Source organism: Onychomys torridus, chromosome 5 (genome assembly GCF_903995425.1).
Source record: "Onychomys torridus chromosome 5, mOncTor1.1, whole genome shotgun sequence".
Taxonomy (NCBI): Eukaryota; Metazoa; Chordata; class Mammalia; order Rodentia; family Cricetidae; genus Onychomys; species Onychomys torridus.
In genome coordinates, this window is record NC_050447.1 from 70,070,123 (window position 1) to 70,091,988 (window position 21,866).

The following is a 21,866-nucleotide window of genomic DNA, read 5'->3' on the forward strand; positions in this document are numbered from 1 at the left end:
CCTTGTTTTTGGACCTGTGGTGAGGCAGCAAATCATGGTGGGAGAAGATGTCAAAGGAGGCTTCTTTACCTCATAGTTCAGAACTACAAAGAACCCTTTGTCCTGTTCCTTCAGGGTCTCATCCCCAATGATCTAAGAATCTCACTAGGTTCCACTACCTCTGAGGAGCACCACGCTGGTGCCAGAGCTATAACACATGGCCTTGGGGACATTATAAATCTGTAGCTGTGCACTTGCATTGTAATCCATAGTTCAGTTAGTGACCCAGGAAAGTAAAGGTAAGCCATTTCTTACGCATGCACTCTCTGTTTTCCAGGAGAAGACTGGTCCGAAGATAGGGGGAGAAACCCTGTTGCCAAGAGGCGAAGAGCATGCCAAGTTTCTGAACAGCCTTAAATAACCCTCTGCAGATGGTCTCTCACACCTGGCCTTACTCCTTGTGGCTCTGAAAAAGCAGTAGCTTGGCTCTGTGTGGCTGTTCTTCCTGGTTGACACCATGAGAAAGAAGTGCTTGCTAAGCACACCTGTGTGCTGGTTTGACACATAGTTGACAACACCAGAGTTGACATCACCATGCACATGGGAAATCAGGATACCGTGGTCTTTCCTGTTCACACTTCAGTGCCTTCCTTACAGCAAGCCACACAGATTTTTCTGAGGCAGGGTTTCTCCTTGTAACCGCCACACAGATTTTTGCCCCGAAACTGGAAGGCGACCAGAGAGCTGTGCTTCTGGGTCTCCTTGTTGGAGGCCGAGAATGCATTTTTTTTCTTAAATCACAGTCAAGTTCACCTGTTAATATGGATACCGAAAGACAGAAGAACGAATTTAGGATGGCTGTCTCCCAACTACTAGGCTTGGTTTCCTTGCCTGTAAAATGAAGCCTGGGCTGCACGTCCGTGTAATGCCCCAACACTCAGGTTCTGGGTGATGACTTTCCTTGCTGAGTCTGGATGTGCTGACATCGGAGCCCCACTCTTTCCTTGAGTTCCAGCCTTGTCATGGACATCAAGTCAGTGTGTTGATACAGAGAGGGAAGTGCTCTGCTGACAGTGCTGTGGGACTCAGATAGAAATTCCTCATGGTGGGTTGATTTAAATTAAAGCAGACATACAACTGAGAAGCTGTAAAGCATGACTCGAAAACTAACTGTTCAGACAGATCCCATGGGCTTTGGGGGTTGTAAGTTACTTTACTCTGTATGTCAGGAACCTTAGAGGTCAAAGCCTGTAGTTTACCCCAGGAAACATAGTTCTTGAGATCAGGCTGGCTGGACAGCCATTTTAGTATTCGACCTGGTGAATGCTGGTGCTGTCTAACAGTAGAATAAGCCGGGAGATCGTTACCCTGGAGTCTGACAGCATCATGTCAAGAGTATAATCCTATGGAAAGTAGGTATGAAGACAGATGGTTGAGGCTTTCAAGAGCCAAAGATACAGTCGCATATTCCGGATTCTATACCGTAGTGTTCCTGCTCTGTCTGGGCAGAGGGTGCTACCGTGGAGTTTCCCTTGAGATCTGACCACCATCCCCTTAGAAGTGCTGTGCTTACAGGAGGGTTTGGACTTTGGTTTCTAATTTAACAAAGTGTTTATTTGTTAAACCAAAAGGTACTTAAAACTGATATTTCGAACAGAGATGTATCTGAAGTCGGAGGCATGGCTACTTAGAACTTGAACAGTGGATCACTCTGTGAGCCACCTTTACTATGTGGGACGTGTGTGCTCATCTGAACGGCATAACTGGAGTCTTCACCTGCATGCTGCTTTAAAATGTTTCTATGTTTACAAAGCTTCATGGGGACCTTTGTTTTGAAATGTTTAAATTTTAAATAATTAGAAACACAGTGGAACCACTTCCCACTCATACTGAATATTAAAAGGCTTTAATTTGTGTGCATTATGTGTTTGTTTCCCAGAATATTCAGGGGTAAGGAGGAGTACTTATGAGCCTTGAACATATTCATTAATGGATTAATCTTTTAATCCTGTTTTTTAGTGCTTTTACCAACTATTAAATACTTCCATACAAACTCACTTTGTGTTTCTCTTTTTTTCTTGATGTTATCGGTGCCTTACTGTATCATCAGGTAGTTAGAATAGGGTAAATGCTTAGCAATTAGCAGAAACTGGTTACATCCTTTATAGAAAACCTGACTGATCTGAATATATCTTCATGATGGTTTCTTTTGGTTTGGTTTTTGGTTTTTTGAGACAAGGTTTCTCTGTGTAGCTGTCCTGGAACTTACTCTGTAGGCCAGACTGGCCTCGAACTCAGAGAGATCCAATCTGCCTGCCTCTACTTCCTAAGTGCTGGGATTAAAGGTGTGCACCACCACAATGATTTTTTGTTGTTGTTTGTTTTTTGTTTTTGTTTTTTCTTTGTTTCTGTTTAGAAAATAATAACTTTTTGAAAAACAAAATCCTGTTTCCAAACAAGGAAAGGAAAGTTGAAGTCTTTTAGATAACAATCTTGCAGAATTGCAGATAGGGACCTTCTGAATGACTGAATGTTTCCCAAGAGAAGCTGAAACACCAGATGCTTCAGCTGGCTGATGTTTAGCAAAACAGCAGTTGCCTAAATAATGTCTCGAGGTATTTATTAAAAGGCACAGGAGATGGATCCATGGCTCAGCAGTTAAGAACAGTCAGTGCTCTTCTAGAGGAGCTGGGTTCACATCCAGTACCCACATGGTAACTAACTACTGTCTGTAATCCAGTTCCAAGAAATCCAATTCCCCTTTACCCCACTTTCTGGCCTCTGAAGTACACTTACATGCAGGCAAAACACTCCTACATGTAAAATAAGAATAAATAAAATCTTTTTTTTTAAAGCAGGCACACAAGTCTGTATGTGCTAAGTTCGCCACTGATAGCCATCAAAACTTCTACTCTGCCACGGAAGCCTGCATTACTCTGTGGTAGAGTCTGGATAGGCTGAGTCTCTCCAGAACTGTGGAGAGTTCAAAAAGTGAAATTCTACATTTGCCAATGTTTGGAAAAGAAATGAAAGGTCAGTTGGCTAAAATTGGAAGCAATTTGTAGAAAAACTTTTAAAAAGCACCTGCCTTTAATCCCAACACTCAGGAGGCAGAGCCAGGCAGATCTTTGTGAGTTCAAGGCCAGCCTAGTCTACCGAGCTAGATCCAGGACAGGCACCAAAACTACACAGAAATGTTTTTCTTGAAAAAACAAACAAAAAAATGTACAATCACTAGAAAGTTGTCCTTAAGCCACTTTTAAGTCAGACTTTAACCCAGACCCTGCCCATAGGAAATAATGTAGAAAAGAACCCATTTTTCTGTCTTCCTAGAGTTTACGATAAATAGTATAACACAGAACACACTGCAACGTCTGGCCTATTTCATGTGGTTGTGAGATTCATCCATGTTGCTGCATGTGTCTATAGTTATTGCTGAGTATCCCACTGTATGGGTATGCCTGTCTGTCGTTGGTGTTTTTTAGTCACCTGTTGCTGGACATTTTGGCTGGATCATTTCCACTTTGGGACTGTGACTAAAGCTGCTATAAATCTCCACTCAGAAGTATTTCTGTGTATACATCTTGGGTCTTTCAGATAAAATCTAGAAATGGACTATCTAGGTTGTATCATAAATACGTGTGGTAGCTTCATAAGACACTGCCTTACTCTGAAACGGTTGTATCCTCATACACAACATCTAGTAAATGTATGGGAATTCAATTTTCCATTTGCTCCACAGCCTTACCAACACCTGATTGTCAGCCTTTTAGTGTGTGTGTGTGTGTGTGTGTGTTTACACATACATGTTCTGTGTATATGCAAGTATCCATAGAGGCCAGAAGAGGGCATCAGATCCCCTGGCGCTGGAGTTAAGGGCTGTGGTGGCTGCCCTGTATGAGTCCTGGCAACCAAAGTCAGTCACCTGGAAGAACATCAAGTGCTCTTAACTGTTGATCCATCTCCCCTGCCTCTTGTCAGTCTTTTGAAGTTTAGCTATTCTGATCATTGTGTAGAAGCATTTCATTGCGGTCTTAATTGTTATCACCAATATTGTTCATCATCTTGTGCTGTTCACCAGTCAACTATTTGTGTGTATCATTGGGCTGAGTTAGAAAAATCCTTTCTATGTTCTGAATACAAGTGTTTGCTTTAATCATGAAGGACTCTGAAGATTGTTGTGCATGGTCTAAATCAGTGGTTCTCAACCTTCCTAATGCTGTGACCCTTTAATACAGTTTCTCATGTTGTGGTGACCCCAGTTATAAAATTGTTTCATTACTAATTCGTATCTGTGATTTTACTGCTGTTGTGAATCATAATGTAAATAGTTTTGAAGATAGAGGTTTATCAGATGGGTCACAACCCACAGGTTGAGAACCTCTGGTCTAGAGACTGATCTGCACTAGCCATATTTTTATTTTGAATGTGTGCATTCATTGAGTATATAAAAAAAGAGTTAAAGACTATTACATAGCAAGTGATAGATATAGCTGAAGTGCATGAGGTCAGAGGACAACTTGGCAAAAGTTGTTTCTCTTTCTGCCATGTGGGTCTCGGGGATCAAACTCACACATCATCAGTCTTGCCCCCATCTCTGAGCCATCTCACCAACCCAAATTTTGAAGCTCTTACCAAAGCATTAGAATACCACTGTTTGAAAATTAATCAGAAACCAAGTAATACAGCCAAATGGGGATGCACATGACTACTATACAGAAAATACAAGACTTATTGTGGAGCTTTGGAAAATCACTGCAAGCCTCTTCCCAGGAAGTCTGAGTAAATAAAATCACCCCTGGAGCACACAGTGTCTTTGGTCACTGTCTTAGTTTGTTTTGGGTGGTGCTGGGAATTGAGCCCAGGACCTTGAACGTGGTAAGCATGTGTTTTACCAGTCTACTTCCCAGTTGGGCCCCCACCTCCCAGTATTTGTAAATAAAATGTGCAACTAATGAATAGAAATTAGTAAGACATTTTTGACGCGTTTGTTCTCAACCTCCTCTTCAGAATGAGGGATAGTGATGAAAGTTCAGAGAAGAGCAGAAGCCTGGCCCAAAAGCCACACTTGACAAGGCCAGAAAAGAGCAAAAGCCACACTTGACGAGGCCAGAAAAGTCCAAATTGCTCTGTTGCTAGTCGCCTGTGAAATCTGGTCGCTCAGATTCCTGGTCCTGTTACCTTTGGCGTCGTTCTCACCAAGAATGACAGTGCTTGGCTTTTAGTGGAGGAGCTCTAGGCTGAATTTGGAAACCTAAGTATAATGGACCCCTTGTTGGAGACAAGGGTGAATGAGGTAAACGAATTCCTCCCCAGCCTGTATGCTGCCAGAATTCTTTATCTAGAGCCAGCATGCCGAGTGCAGCCATTGAAGAGGCAAGGGTAGACTCTTGGGGGATTGTTTTATTGACTTTATTTTAACTGGCTGTTCTCCCAGATCTTATTTTTGGACATCCATTGGTGCCGGTATTCCTTCTCTCGGACACACGGCTGCTGTGTGGTATGGCCCTGGACAGGAATGCAGCCAGCTGTTACCAACCTGTCCACTAGCCTGTGGGAAGGGGTGCCAACCAGAAGGTGTGAAGGAAAGTGGGTCAAATGGACAGGGTCAACCAGATTAGGACCCTTGTTTCCCTGGGAAGTAGAGCAAGCCATACTTTGCCTTTCTTCTGTTACATGCAGATATGTGTGGGGTTTGCATTCACCAGCTCAACAACCATAGATTTAAAAAGATTGCATCTGCACTGACTTCAGATGTTTTTGTCATTTGTTCTCAAAATAATAGTTTGAGAATAATATCATTTACATTGTATTACCCACTGGAACATACAAGACGATGGGGGGGGGGTTTATATGCAAATGCCACTGCATACGTGGTTTATGTAAGAAATGAGCATCTTCAGATATTGGTAAGTCTGGGACCTGGTCCTCTCGGACACCAAGAGACAACTGTCAATCAATTTGGAAAGTGCCTTATCTTCCTAATTACCCATCAAAGAGTAACGATCTCACCGCAGGAGGCAGTGGCACACACATTTCTTTAATCCCAGCACTCGGGAGGCAGAGCCAGGTGGATCTCTGTGAGTTCGAGGCCAGCCTGATCTACAGAGTGAGATCCAGGACAGGAACCAAAACTACATGGAGAGACCCCGTCTTGAAAAACGGAAAAAAAAGAAAAAAAGTGCTGCTCTAAAGGCCTGTGTTGTTATTTAGGTCCTGGCCAACCAAAAGTAATCCCTCTTGGATCAGTAGCCCAACAACATGTAATCCAGCCACCTGAACTCACCCGGGCTAAGCTTGCACCACTACCCACATGTTAGTCCCATTAGAAAGGTTCACCACCCTTGGTGGTGGTTGGTGGTCTGAAGGTATGAATGGACGTGGATCAATCTAAGTGGATTGGGGATGTAAAGGAGCCACCCCCAAGAGAACAAACTTAGGAATTAAAAATAAAAGTGGTTTGGGCTCTTATTCTGTCCCTTTGGGATGGGACAGGGAAGCAGGTGGAATCTATGGGTATCTTACCTAGTAAATCGGGAACATCTCTGAACTTTGCTCTGCTCAGACCTGAGCGCAGTCTCCAATTTGGATGAGACTGAGCTGATGGGAAGGCAACCAGCCAAATCCTTTCTGTTGAGATTTATCTCAACATTGAGATGCCCATTCCTCCCACATAACCTCAGCATCCTCAGGTCATAAGTAATAAAGATAGCTATCAAATATTGAGGTACCTGCCAAGCCTTTGGTTTATACCAGTTTCCCCCAGTTACATGGCATGTCCAGAGGACAATGTAGAGCAAAAGCTGTTAGCTTTCCATCCCTATAACAAATACTTGGGGACACGCAGTATATAAAGAGAAAGGAATTGGGTTCCTTCTTGTTGGGAAGCTTCAATCCATGGTTGACTGGCCCTGGAGCTTTGCATGAGGCCTGTCATTATGGTGGGAACATATGGCACTCATTTCATGGCCAGCAGCAAGAGAGAATGGAAAGTCATCAAGATATGCAATCCCCTTAAGGTGTTTGTCCCAGAACACCTCTTTCTGGGCCACCTGTAGAAGTTTCCACCACCTTCCAGTAGCACAAAATGGAATGCCAACCATTTAACCCCAGGCTTTTGTGGATAGTCCAGAGTCAAACTATGGCAGACAGGCTCCTGAACAGCCTTTTCTGTTGGGGCTGGGCCTCACCCAGAAGCATTGTGGGTAGGAAGATGCAAATCAGGTGGGTGTGCACTGATAACATGGTGAGGTCTGATGGGTGAGGGGAGAGGGCACTAGCAATAGCATATATTTAAGGGCCCTTTCCCTGAGACTTACCTGTGAATGTTTTCAAATTGCTGATTTCACCAGGCCCACATTTTAACCCTTTACTGAATAAGGAATAGGGACACGGACGCTAGCCACACACCCCAAGAACACCATTGGTTTCAATATAAAACAGTTATGGAGGAAAAGCTTAAAAGCACAGAAAGTTCTCCAAGTACCTGTTAGCCCACAGAGAAACTTCCTCATGTGGAAACTGGACCCACCTGCACCATGACCACTGTATTGACACTTCCAGGAAAGAGGCCCGCACAAATACCCCATAGGAAAGAGAAATGGGGAAAGAGATGAAGTATCCGTGGCATGACAGAAGAGTGTCATGCCACTGTGAACTGGACGTGTGTCTTTAGCTTTTGCTGTGAAGGGACGTGTCTTCCAAGCTGGATTCTCCTAGTTTTGAAAGGAAAGCACCAGGTACTGGAAAAGAGGGTGGTTCCTCCATTTTACCTGTCCACAGTGTCTCTGCACTCAAAGTTAGGGTGGGATGGGAGGGGTGTAGCTCAGTGATAGAGCATGTGCTTAGCATGGCAATCCCACAGCTCCCTTGGAGTTTTGTGACTGTGATACGCAAGGTTGCTTCAGCACTTTTATTAATAGGCCATAAGCCAACAGAGGCTTTTTGCTGCAATCCCTTTAACTGTCCTATCAGATGGGCATTCTAATTGTGTTGCCAGTGGCTAAGCAAGGGGACAACATGTAGATTTGATCATGGGAAAAAAACAGGTGGTTGCTCACCTCAAAAAAAAAAAAAAAAAAAATCCACAAAGAAGCAAAAGCCAGGCATTGTAAGACATCGGGATAAAGGGCGTGTGTTCCCAGGAGCTGCTGGCCTGAGCAGCCTCCAGGGTCACCTTGTGGGCCTGTCTGTAGGAGAGAGGCAGTGGGCCGGAGGTGGGTCAGGCAGGGAGGTAGGGGCGTGTCTCATGCCCTTTTTCCCCAGTTGCTTCAGATCCAGGTCAGATGGGAGGTCAGATGGGATGGCGGTTGTAGAGGTAGGGAGGGTACAGGCCGTCATAATGCCACTGTCGCCACTGCTCCACTGCCTCCCTGGTCCTCTCTTCCTGCTCTGAAGAGGAAGGACAAAGGTCACTGTGCAGTCAAGAGGACACCCAACCCAGCTGCAGTTGTTGATCAGCCCACAGCACGTGCTGACGGGACACTGAGCTAAGTGTTCCTGTGTGCCCAGGAGACTCCCAGGATCAGAGCTGGAAGGGGCCAATGAGCATGTGTGCACAGCCCAGAGGATAAAGGTCGTAGCCAGTTGACACCCAAACTGCCTTACCTTTACTACCTACCAATGAGGGAAAGAGTCTTACTGTCACTTAAACAGACGACTAGACACCAAACTAACAAGTAACATAATGACCACATGGGGACAAGCCACACCTTGAAAAACTCATGTATGAAGGCCAGTGAGATGGTTTGTCTGAGGGTAGTACTTGCTGTTAAGCCTAACACCTGAGTTCCATGCCTAAAACCCACAGGAAGGGAGAGAACCAACTCCTATAAATAGCTCTCTCACCTCCACATGCACATGCACATGCACATGCACATGCACATGCACATGCACATGCACGCATGCACACCAAGAAATAACAGTTTAAAGACAAACATGGAAATTATTGACAGCATGGAGTGGTGTATCATGGTCCTTTCTATAAATTTGTTTTTGGGTTTTTTGTTTTGTTTTGTTTTGTTTGCTTTTTTGAGATAAAAATCTTATTATGCAGCTTAGGCTGACCTAGAATTCATGATCCTGCAGCATCAACTTCCTGAGGGCTGGAATTACAGGTATGTGCCACCATACCTGACATGTTCTATATTTTCTAAGCTTCAAAACTAAAATTTTGTTGTCAAAACTAGCTGGAAAAGGGACAGATGATGCAGTGTCAGAAACCATGGCTACTGAGGATGTCTCATTTCTGTGTGAGCCTACAAGATGTTCCCCTTCTTCGTCCTGAAATCCCCTTTTGTATTTGGTACCTGGAATGACCAGGTCCATACAGAGCCCAGCCCTGGTGGGGGGTTTGAGCCTTCCAGACATTTTTCAAGCTCAGTGGGGCAGTTCCTCTTCCAGGTATGACTTTGACATAGATGCTGATCAAGCATCTCTTTGTTGATCAGGTGTCCGTTTTAGGAAGCGGCTCACTTGGGAGAGCTCAAACTTACAGTGACTTAACATGAAACTGCTAACCAAAAGCAGATTGGCATGGGGCTCAGAACAAAAGGGGAACTGACCTAGGCCCTCTACATATGTGTAACAGTTGTGTAGCTTGATCTACTTGTGGAACTCCTAGCAGTGGGAACAGAACCTATCCCTAACGCTTTGGCTGGCTTTCAGGAACCTGTTCCTCATATGGGGTTGCTTGCCCAGCCTTAGTACAAGGGGAGGAGCTCAGTCCTACCTCGACTTGATATGCCATGCTTTGTTGACACCCATGGGAGCCCTGCCCCTTTCTGAATAGAAACAGGAGGAGTGGATTGGTGGGTGAGGGGACTGGGGAAGAGGGAGGAGAAACCGCAGTTGGGATATAAAATAAGTGAATAAATTCAATTAATAATTCAAAAAAGGGTATCTTATTGCCTGCCAATTGTTACGTCTAGTTTATAGCTTTCAATATTTGTTATTTTTCACTACCCAGAGTCCTTAAAAATCACATAAATAGCTGGGCGGGGGGGGGGGTGTGTGTGTGGGTGCACGCCTTTAATCCCAGCACTTGGGAGGCAGAGGCAGGCGGATCTTTGTGAGTTCGAGGCTAGCCTGGTCTACAGATTGAGATCCAGGAAAGGCACAAAGCTACACAGAGAAATCCTGTCTCAAAAAACAAAACAAACAAACAAAAAAATTGATTCTGGGGTGAGCTAGGCTCTCTTTCCCCTTTCTTTATTAAGCTCTAGAGAGACCATTTAGGTCACTCTCTTTCTCCCTGCTCATGTCTTCATCCTTGTGGACCAGCGGGAAGATCCCCCAAGGCCTCCATGAATATGATGGAGAAGAGCAGCTGGGGCCGGCAAACCTGACCTCCCATCCTAGGGCATCTCCTGGCACATCACCGTGTATGGCTGTGCACCTTTTCCAAGCCTCACTCTTTCCAATTATAAAATGAAAATGGAAAGTTCTGTCTTCAGAGGAATGTTGCAGGAGTTCTCATACAAATGCTCAATGCCAACAGCTGCTGTAGTGACAGTCCCCAAGAGCCTTGCCCTGCTGGACCTCTCTCTCTGTTCAGGTGGGACTCAAGGACCACAGTCCTAGTATCCTCTGAAACCCCACATCCCATCTCATCACCAAAGAGAAAACAGTAGTGTTATTCCACCCATATACTAGAAATTTGAAAATGGTACATTTTGCTTGCTTTATTTATTTATTTTTTGTTTTTGTTTTTGTTTTTGGAGACAGTTTCTCTATGTAGCCCAGGCTGGCTTCAAAGTTGCTTCAATCCACCAAGTAAGTGCTGGGATTCCATACCAGCATCACCAGGCCTGACAAAGGCCTGAAACATTTAAAATGGCACTGTGTCAAGTGTTATTAGGAACAGTGTGAGTAAAAATTACACTGAAGGAAATTTGGATTCCAAATCCTCAGATTTTAAAAACAAGCCGGCTCTCCTCAGCTGCTCGCCAAGATCAACAAATCTCTAACAGAAGCATTTGCTCCTGAGGGGACAATCTGAGTTCCTTACACTACGTTCCCAAGAAAGTTTGATGTCCTAGGATCTGAGCCCAACACCTGCTTGCAGGGCTTGGCTAGGTGCCACCTACAGGGGATGGGCACAGCTTCAGCCCTCGGTCCCTAGCAGCATAGTCTTTTCACGATGCCCTTAGAGGAAGGACCTCCTCAGCCATCAGAGCCCAGAAGCTAGGAGAACAGAAAGCTGACAAAACCTGAGTGAAGGCTTTGTACCCAAGCTTGTGCACCAGGAGGTTCCAAGAGACTGTGTGGGAGCATGTCAGGCTTGAAATCGGAAAAGACCCAAAGAGAAATGTTCATATCCTCATTGTCCCCCATCTCCCCTTTCTCCCATCTCCCCGCCTTCTCTCTCTGTTAAGCATTCCTATGGATGTTTGCTGTGGGTGACACTCGAGACCAGTAGCCAGCTGTGGTTCAGACAGAACCTGCTAGAACTCCTATCCCCACCCACACCTCCTCCACTGAGGCCTTGTGTGAGCATGTCCTGAGGGCAGATAGGAACCCCATGTGGGGTTGGAGATTTAGTTCAGTGGTAGAGCACTTGCCTAGCAAGTGCAAGGCCCTGGGTTCGATCCTCAGCTCCCAAAAAAAAAAAAAAAAAAAAAAGAATCCACAGGAACCCCATGTGTAAGAAAAGATGTGCCCATTGCCTTGTCAGAGACTCTGGGCTCTCTGCATCTTTTCTCCTCTATTGACAAGAATACAAAGAACACCTCCAACAGATGAGTGAAGGCACAGAACCCATGGGGGGAAAAACCTTCTAGGATCCATGTTGCTATTGGGTGATTGAGAAGCCAAGACGGAATATAGATGTTAGAAGTCGGGTAGTACAAGGCAGGGTAGAAAGAACCAGCACTTCTGTGTCGTCTGTTCTCTGGACCAGAGTGTTGTTATGGGCTGGCGAGATCACTTAGTGTAAAATGATCTTGCCACCTACAAGTGTGAAGACCAAAGGATCAAAATCCATGTGGAATGCTGGGGTGGGCACAGTGTCCCCAGCCTCAGAAGGTGGAGACAGCATCTCCAGAGAGAGCTGGATAGTGAGGCTAGCCATGTTGGCAAGCTCTGGGTTTGATTGAGAGGCCCTGCCTCAGGAAATGAGGTGGAAGAGCAATCGAAGATGATCTCTGACATCAACCCCAGACCTCCACATGTATATGCATGAGCATACACACATGAACATGAAAAAAGGAAGCAAAAGAGGACACTGATTGTAGTGAACAGGTAAGGAAGTGGTCTTCATTCTACTGGATAAAGTAGCACCTGGAATTGGTACATTGATTTCTAAGGAACTCATGATCATGGTTTGGATATCCACCCATCAACCCTGTAGGAGCCAAGTCACAGTTTGGGGTGCTCATGGGGGGAGTTTTATTTCCATCCAGTCAGCCAATAACTCCCTGGTCTCCACTGTCCCCAAGCCAGTGTGTCCCCAACTCTACATCCTTTGTCTTCTTCCACAACTTTTCAGCCTGCATAGCCATTTTTTTTTAACCTGTTCTCTTCACATCTACCATGGATAGGTACTGAAAATGGATCCCCCTGCCCTTACCTCCCTCCTCCAATCAACAGCAGGGAAACATGGGGGCAAGCCTGGGCTGGCTTTCCTCACTATGCTCCCCTCCCCCAAGGCTGCTGCTGGGGAGCTCTTACCGTCTCTTTGTTCCTCCACGAAATTCTCAAACTCGTTCCTTTGTTCCTCATAATACTCTCTCCGCAGCTCATCATCCCGCAGCTTCTGTCTGTTTTCCACTGTGAAAACAGAGTTATTCTTGAGAAAGGAGCAAGCAGGGCACGTGTGTGAGTGATGACACCACACTGTACCCATGTGTGAGCGGCACCACACTGTACCTGAGAAACTCAATCTGCTGATGTGAAGAGGATGATCAAGGACTTTGCTGAAATAGTCTGTCCCTCACCTGGACTTTAAAACAGAGACCATCCTATCCAGTCACTCCATTTTGCAGAGGAGAAGATGGAGGCCCATAAGGGGAAAGTGCTTTGGCTCTGGTCACAAAGTTAGTGGTGTGATCCAAGTACCAAGCTACTTAGAAACTTTAACTCCCATGATGGGAAATGAACTTTCTAAAGGTTAATTGAGTTGAAAGTTAACTTTGGGGCTGGAGAGATGGCTCATCAGTTAAGAGCACTGGCTGCTCTTCCAGGGAACCCGGGTTTGATTCTCAGCACCTACACGGCAGCTCACAACCACTGGTAACTCCAGTTTCAGGGAATCCAGTGCCCTTATTCTGGCCTCCATGGGCACTGGAATGCATGCTGTGTATATAATACATACATGCTAGCAAAATATCCATATGCACAAAGTAAAAATAAAAATTTTAAAAGTTCATCTCACATGGATGAATACCTTCTGTCTCAGCAAGAATGTGGGGTTAGCAGTGAGATTAAAAATGTAGATAAGAGGGGCAGGCAAAACCTCAGTGGGTGAAAGTGCATGTCACTAAGCCTGATGACATGATCCATTCCCTAGGACCCATATGGTAGGAGAGAACTGACTCCCCCTGGTTGTCCTCTGACATCTGCTTGTGCACTATAGCAGGTATGCACTTGCTACATACAAAAGGCAAATACACACCCAAAGCAAATGCATAAATGTCACTTCAAAAGTAAAAGCAGGCCGGGCAGTGGTGGCACATGCCTGTAATCCCAGCACTCGGGAGGCAGAGGCAAGTGGATCTCTGTGAGTTCGAGGCCAGCCTGGTCTACAAAGCAAGTTCCAGGACAGCCTCCAAAGCTACAGAGAAACCCTGTCTTGAAAAAACAAAACAAAAACAAACAAACAAACAAAAATAGTAAAAGCAGATAAGATGCCATTCTTCCACCTCTTAGGAGGGACAACCCCATTATGCCATTAAGAAGGGTGTGAAACCACATGTCAGCAGGCTAGGGAGTATGACTCCATGGTAGAGCACTTGCCTAGAATGTACAAGTCCTAAGGTTCAATTCCCAACATTGCAAAATAACAGTAATATTCAAACAAGTTTTCACCAAGTATGATGGCTTCTATAATAAAAGTCTGAGAGCTGTGATGCTTTGGCAGATGATATTTAAAGCTCTTTAAAGGTTCTTATAATGTGTCCTTCAACTGGAAAGTACACTGACGGCCTTAGGGTCATGGGCACTTCAGGAAGAGTGGGCCCCTCAGATTGCCTCACGTTCTCAAGGGTCCCCTCACATCATGGACTGGACTAAGGAGCTTGTTGCCCTCTGACACTGACACGCAAGAGGAGAAAGAGAAGCAGAAAAACTAAGGCCAGGGCAGTGTCACCAGCACTCCGCGGGAGAGTGCTGGACTTGCCTAGCACGCACAAGGCCTTGACGTCAACACCTAGTACTGGGGGAGAGGGAAGGACAAGAGAAGAGGTGGGCAGGAAGACGGCTCAGCAGCAGGGTACTTACCACCAAGCCTGACAACCTGAATGTGAACCCCAGAATCTACACGGTGGAAGGAGAGAATCGGCGTCCACAAACTGTCCTCTGACCTCTACAGACACACTGTGGTGTGCACATGCACACATACCCACAACCCAGGGTGAATCAATGAATGGGATTTTTGTTTGTTGTGTTTTGTTGAGGGAGGAAAGAAGGAAAAAGAAATAAGGGAGTAGAGGGGAAAAGAAGGAAGAAAACCTCAAATCCCTCCTGGAAGCAAGAAGCTTATACTGATAAGTAAACATGTGAATACTAATTAACTCATTAAAGGCAGGCTATCTGTGTATTTGCCGTAGTACAGATTTCTGAGGGAAGTCCTTTGTTTCTTCCTAAAGTTCTGCCTTTATTTACAGTGGCAGAAAACTTTATCCTGACAGAAACGGTCCACAGTCCAGTCTATCTCCACATCCTACAGATTCCTCAGGAGGTGACTCAGGCTCAGAGAGGTCTGCTGACCTAATGGAGCCACACAGCAGCCTGGACACTTACAGAGCATTGTCTCCCTTCTGACTCACTGGCGGCTCTGCTGTGGCTCCAGATATCAGAAAGCTGCCACAGGAGTGCTCAGGTTTAGGCGGGACATTCTGAGTGACTACCCATTCCTGAAGAAGCATCTATCTAAAAGAAGCCATCCAAAAATTGGTCATCTGATATAACAATACAAAGAATGATCTCATTCTCTACCAAAACAGTGTTTTATAGGATGTGCCAACATACACATTGCATACATCTTTTAAAAAAGTAACTGGGCATGGTGCCATGGACTTGTAATCCCAGAGCTGGGATGGAAGAGATGTCCAAGGGACTGGCTAGCCAGCCAGACTAGACTATCTGACAAGTTCCAGGCCACTGAGAGACCCTGCCTCAAAAAGAAAAGTGGATGGCAACTTAGAAACACCTGAAATTGTCTTCTGGTCTTCACATGCATGTACACACCCCTACATACACTCACCCCCCACACACACACATACACAAAAATACATCCATCCCATTCTTATTCTGAAGAGTTCAGGTTATTCCAAGGTGATGCTCCTCTACCTGTCCATAGAAGTTGGCCCCAGTGACTGCTGATGGACTTCTGTGAAGTCCTGGGTATTCCCCCACTGCCTGCCGGAGCTTCTGTCCAAGGTGAGAGACCTCAGGCTTAATCCTACCCCTCATTATTCCGACTCAGTTTCACCGGACAGAAGATAATTCCCTGTCCATACCTGTTTCCTCCCCCAAAGTCTGCCAGAGGTTGCATCTCTGATTGCAATCAGGGACTGCACCTCCAGCCCAGACTTTCAATGTTACTTGACATTGGCCTACTTCAAATTTGAACGTTTGTGCAGTCTGGCAATTTTCCTACTGTGGTTGGTTAGACTTCTCCAATTAAAAAAAAAAAAAAAGATCTTCAAGCATGTCTATCTCCGTTCTTCCCTATCATTTGAAAATAATCCTGCTGTTTTTACAGAAGTCACCTTGCTGACTACAGTAAGGGACACAAAGAGTTCATTCATCCACACACATACAAGGAAAGAATCAAGCCGTAGACTCAGCCAGGACAGTCTGAGCTCAGAGGCTGGGAAGAATCAGTTCAGGGTAGCAAAGTCCAAGGCCTCCTGGGTCGGAAGGTCAAGAACCAGAGTCTTCAGGTCCTGGAGACTCCAAAATTCACAGCAAATTAAACTGAAGAAAAGCAAAACAAAAAACCACCAGCTCCCTCCCTTGATACATTGCCCCCTGCCTCTTCCCTGGGTCTATAGGTAAGGAAATCGGAACGAGGGGGAGGAAGTGGCTGTGGCCACTCAGCAACAGAACTGCCACCAAGCCTGCACTTCTCAGCACTCAGGTCCCTTGGACTGGTTCCCTGAGTGCCACACTGTTGTCCCGGGTGCACCATGCCACTACTCCTTAGAGCACGCTGAAGTGACCTGTTCCTTCTGGACCTAGCAGACATCCCCTCTCAGTCTTTTCACTGTCTGAATACATCTCGGTGCTCCTGATGTGGCACAGCTTTTACTGTTCCTTCTCTTGATGCCACAGTAATCCAACCTGTGACCCACACCATTTCTACATTTGTATTTCATGTGTTAGGAGGTCAGAGGACACAGGAGTCAGTTGTCTACTATGTGGGTCCCAGGGATTGAATTTGGGTCACCTCCACCCATTGGGCCATCTCACTGGCCCCAAATGTGGTACGATGGCTCATTTAGAGCTCTAGTTCACCTTCATACCGAGGGCTTTGGTATTCCATTGTGGGAGGGAGACCATCCGGCTTCCTTACCATTGACTTCGTCTTGGGATTTGGGAGACCTCTTGCCACGCCTCTTGAGGAAATTCGAGGCATCGGATTCTTGCATGAAAATCTTCTCTTTCACACCTGAAACCAGAAAAGTACTCTTCACAACCAGCATGGGGTTGGGGGTGGGGGGCAGGATCCACCAGTCCCGTGTGTACAGATGTCCCCTGGACTCACCTTCTGATGCCTCTTCTCCGGCTGCCGGTCTGTTCCCCACGGATGCACTGGTCCCCTCTTGTAGCACTGTGGGATGGGGTACAGGGACAGGCTGCAGTGGGGCTTCAATAATTCTGGGTGCAGTAGCTTGTTAGACTACATTTGGGGCCCTCTGCCCCTCAATATAACCAGTCACATAGCCAATCTTCATGAGAATCTACCATATGAGCTGACTTGTTTCCTATTTGTTATCTTCCCTATTTTTCTCTGTGTTATATTATCTTGTACACACACACACACACACACACACACACACACACACACACCAAGAATAGCTACCTTAATAAACACACTCCTTCCTACCTATGGCACCTGAGCAAACTGACCTATATATAGAAGGTCTTACTGCATAGCTAATGCAGCCCACCCTTCCACCCTTCCATACTCACTACACAGGAGCACCATGGCCAAGAGAGAGGATAGGAGGATGACTTGTCTCCAGGACATCTTTGTCGTACACCTCCAGAGGCCACGGAGCAGATGATAAGATGGGGTGTCTTGGAGCCCCTAAGTACTGCTGAAGCTGCTGCCCAGTGAGTCCTCACTTCTGAGTCAGACAGACAGGCAAGAGAGAGAGAAACAGGAGGCAGGAAGCTGGGGTGCCACTGGAGGAGAGTGGGAGGGGTCCTGGCTGTGGTTTCCATTGGCTGCTCCTGGCCAGAGCACTGGAGATGTTTTTGGCGCCTGGCAAAACTTCCACAGAAGCGGAGCTTGTAGTTGGTGGGGGCCCTGGCAGGGACAGTTTGGAAGTGTCCTTTCCAACACCCATGACCAAGGAGGTGCTTTGAGGAATCCTCAGCATGAATCAGGGTCGGGGAGGCCAATGGCATGTTAGAATGAGTTCTTTGCATTTGCTTAGAATGAGGGAGGGTAGGATCCTGGTAACCATGGTTGTAATATATGGGGCCAGAGGAAGAGGGAATTACTCAGAGATCATTTGCATTCAAATGTCAGACAAGGATGGCCCCTAATATCTGGACTATATCCTGATGTCTGGGAACGCTCACTGAGACATATGGGCCATTCTGATGATGCCTACAGGACTTCCTCTCTTGATCCATTGTTCCTTGGGTTGATTATTGTCAAGCGAAACATGGAGTCCTTGGCCGAGGGATATAGTTCAGTGGTAGGGAGTTTTCCTGGCATGTGTGAGGTCCTAAGCTCAATTCCCAGGACTGCAAATATAATGAATTAGTTATAAACAGTTTTAGAATGTGGAACTCTAGGCTTACCAAGGTTGCAGAAGACAACAATAGCAAAATAGTTATACTTGTTTATAACTGGGCTGAGGCGATGGCTCCGCATTTCAGAGTGCCTGCTGCACTTGCAGAGGACTAGAGGTGGATACAGACTTCTGATCGCCAGGTGAACGACTATACTAGCACGTGGTCCCAGGACAGGCATGGGCCCCGGGGCAGAGCCATTTTGACAGGAATCCTAGTGAAACCGCAGATGTGGGAAACACCTGTGGCCACCTTGACATCCCCTGTCTACCCATGCCCATTGAAGGTCCATCCCGTTCAACTGCAGGCATTTGCTGAGCACTGACTTTCTCCCAAGCCCCTTTACTAGTCACTTTGTGGTAAACTTTACCGCTTCCTCAAAGCCACTTATTCCCACTCTGGGGCTTTGTACAGCCATTGTCTACACCCAAAGACCTAGAAAGTGACCCCCATGCTGCTCTCTTAGTCAAGGCTGGGAGAAAATGGCCAGAGATCGGAGCCTCTGAGCAGAGTACTAGAGCCCTTGAGTGAGAATTAAGTGTGAATCTCACATTTCTATGCTGTTGGCCTTAGATTTGTGCCAGCTACACTGAGATGGTCCACGAAATGGTCCCTGACCACTTCTCACGCTCTCCCAGTTCCCTCAGAACTTTCTATCCCAAACCATTGGCACACAGCTCATTATACTCTTCAGTCTTCCTTCTATGCCAGGGCTGCCCACCAGGCTGGGCACATGGCCGAGCTGGCCGGGACTCATGATGTTTCACCCTGTAGTATCACAATCTGGGTCACCTCAAGAAAGGGTCACAACTCTAGGGACTGGAAGGGGAGCAAATGAGAAAAGTTCAGGATCTGAAAGCAGAGGACTTAGTTTGACACTTGGGTAAATTCCTGACGGCATCACCACTGGTGTACAAAAGAGACAGCCACATGCCTGCATTCATAGTGATGCTATGAATGTGTCAAAACAGCCAAGTTATGAAATCATCTGCCAACAGATGAATAGATGAAGAAGATGGCTTGGGGAGACGGTTCAGTTCATAAAATGTCTGCCATGCAAGCGCAAGGACCTGGGTCTGGCTCCCCAGAGCCTGTGTAAAGAGGCAGAGGAAGGAATACTTGAGGCATGCGGAGACAGGCAGATCACAGAAGCTCATGGACCATCCAGCCTGGCGGAGCCAATGAGCTCAGGGAGACAGTCTCAAAAAAATAAGGTGGATGTGGTGATATATTGTATACTCCAATAAAACTTACCTGGGGATCAGAGGACAGAGCTAGCCACTAAATTAGACATAGAAGTCAGGCAGTGGTAGCCCACACCTTTAATCCTATTACTAGGGAGGCAGAGATCCATCTGGATCTCTGTGAGTTCAAGGCCACACTGGGCCACATGAGAGAAACAGAACCAGGCTGTGATGACACACGGCTTTAATCCCAGGAAGTAATACGGCAGGACACAGAAAGGTACATAAGGAGTGAGGAAACAGGAGCTCGCTCTCTTTAGGCTGAGGGTTTCCTAGAGGTAAGAACTAGTGGCTGGTTGCTCTGCTCCTCTGACCTTTCAGCTTTCACCCCAATATCTGCCTCTGTGTTTTTTATTATAAGACCTTTTAAGTAATCAAGGAAAGACACCTGGTGTCAACCTCATGCCTCTGCACATGTATATGTATACACTAACAAGTACACTTACCACAGAGAGAGAGAGAGGGAGGGAGGGAGGGAGGGAGGAAGGAGGGAAGGAGACTGGGAAGAAGGGAGATACACACAATGGGGGTTTATTTAACTATAAGGAAAAATAAAATTATATCATCTGCAGGAAAGTGGATAGAATTGGAGATCACCATGTTACATAAAACAAACCAGACTCAGGCTAGGAGTGGTGGCGTACACCTTTAATCCTGGCACTGGGGAATTAGGCAGGCAGATCTCTGTGAGTCTGAGGTTCATAGGTGGAACACAGATTGTATATACAATGTTATATAACGTGTATATTTCATGTAACACAGCTTATATTGGAGGTAAAGAGGAGCTATTGGGAAGTAGGAGGGGACAAGAGAAGGAAAGCAGGGGTGAATATGATCCAAGAATATACATATGTGAAAAGTTCACATGACATTATTGTGCACAAATAATGTACAATAATAATAACAACAGTAATGGTAATAGTAATTGATAAAGACTTGGTTTGGATCCCATAAGTACCATGTACTAGATTTGGCCAGTGACATGATGCTTGCATTTTCTCTTTTTTATATTTTCTCCATCTCCATGAACAACTCCACCATCCATCCATCCAGTTATCCAAATCAGAAACTCAGAAGCCACCTAAAGGCACACCTCAACCCCCTCCTGCCCTTAGCTTGTTAGTCACCACATCCTAGTGTTTGTTCTTCTGAAGTCTATCCAGACATTCTCTCTCCCTGCCATCCCTGCTGCTCCTGACCTCCTCAGACATCATCTGCCATGGATGACTGCAGCAGCCTCTTCCACATCTCATTACTTCGGTCTAATCCCTTCATCCCAAATACCCTGGGGAGGGTGACCTTGAGTTGCCCTCTGGTCACTTGTCAGTGATTCATTATCATATGATGTCAATGCACATGACCAATGCTCAGAGCCTGCCAGGCCCCATTGCAAGGACCTCAGTGTTAATTCTCCTGTCATTCTGTATCACAGAGGAAAGAGGGCACTGGAGAATAAGGAGGTAAGTGACTTGCTCAGGCCATAAAGCTCAGTAAAGCCAGAGATGGAACTGAGCCCAAGCAGCCTGGCCCTGAGGTTTGTGTGCCTAGTTGTCAGCCTCTCCTCTCTCTCTCTCTCTCTCTCTCTCTCTCTCTCTGTGTGTGTGTGTGTGTGTGTGTGTGCACATGTGCACATGCATGTGTAAATCAAACTTCTCTCCATGCTCAAGCACTGTCTATCTCTAGTCTCTCTACAAACTCCTACATTCTGGGACCACTGGGGCACCTGCATGTCCTCAGGAGTGGTTGGTTCTGGATCTGTGGCAATGCTTCCCATTCAGATAGGGCTGCATGTATCTCTGTTAGAGCCATGAGGTCTTTCTGAAGGAAGATGTACAGCCTATTCATCCCTAACATAATAACTAGCTCAAACTACTTGCTTCATAAATGTTTATTGAGTCAGTCACGGAAAACATTCTTGCATAAGAATATGAAAATAAAACATCCAGTTGGGTGTGGTGGTGCATGCACTTAATCCCAGCACTCAGGAGGCAGAGGCAAGCAGATCTCTGTGAGTTGGAGGCCAGCCTGGTCTACAAAGCGAGTTCCAAACGGCCACAGCTGTTGAACAGAGAAACCTTGTCTTGAAAAACAAAGAAAAAAGAAAAGAAAACACCCATGAGCTCATTTCTAACATGTGTCCTCTGTTCTCAAGAGCTTGACATTCAAGGCTCAAGCTTCACCTTCTCAGCCTTCACATCCCTTTGAGTCGCTCATACCTCACCCAGCTCTTGGACTCCATATGGGAGGATTTTGAGTGGATGTACATGTGTCTGTGTGCGTGTATGCACAGGTATGTGTGGTGCCTACGGAGTTCAGAATAGATTAGTTCAGAGATTCCTAAGAGCTGGAGTTACAGACATTTAGAGTTTCTGTTTGTTTTTTAGTTTTATTGAAACAATGTCTCACTATGTAGCCTTGGCTGACCTAGAACTCGCTATGTAGACCAAGCTGGCC

The 21,866-nt window shown here is 45.9% G+C and overlaps 2 protein-coding genes across 3 annotated transcripts in view; one reads left to right on the plus strand and one right to left on the minus strand.

Annotated features, from left to right (window-relative positions):
* The window catches only part of Mcm10 (minichromosome maintenance 10 replication initiation factor), a 26,225-nt gene extending 24,224 nt beyond the window's left edge, over positions 1-2,001 (plus strand). The window contains exon 20 of the mRNA XM_036186689.1: positions 317-2,001. Within this exon, the coding sequence (XP_036042582.1) occupies positions 317-400 (84 nt within the window). The 3' untranslated portion in view covers positions 401-2,001. The remainder of the gene's footprint in view (positions 1-316) is intronic.
* Positions 1-17,538, minus strand: part of Ucma (upper zone of growth plate and cartilage matrix associated) — a 21,619-nt gene extending 4,081 nt beyond the window's left edge. Inside the window, exons 1-5 of one of the 2 annotated variants that reach the window (XM_036186691.1) lie at positions 17,335-17,538; positions 16,907-16,972; positions 16,715-16,810; positions 12,649-12,747; positions 7,886-8,370 (exon numbers count right to left, since the gene is read on the minus strand). In XM_036186691.1, coding sequence (XP_036042584.1) covers positions 8,273-8,370; positions 12,649-12,747; positions 16,715-16,810; positions 16,907-16,972; positions 17,335-17,392 — 417 coding nt within the window. In that variant the 5' untranslated portion in view covers positions 17,393-17,538 and the 3' untranslated portion in view covers positions 7,886-8,272. Of the gene's footprint in view, positions 1-7,885; positions 8,371-12,648; positions 12,748-16,714; positions 16,811-16,906; positions 16,973-17,334 lie in introns of those variants that run through there. The other variant, XM_036186690.1, reaches the window with a different exon arrangement.
* Positions 17,539-21,866: the final 4,328 nt, after the last annotated feature.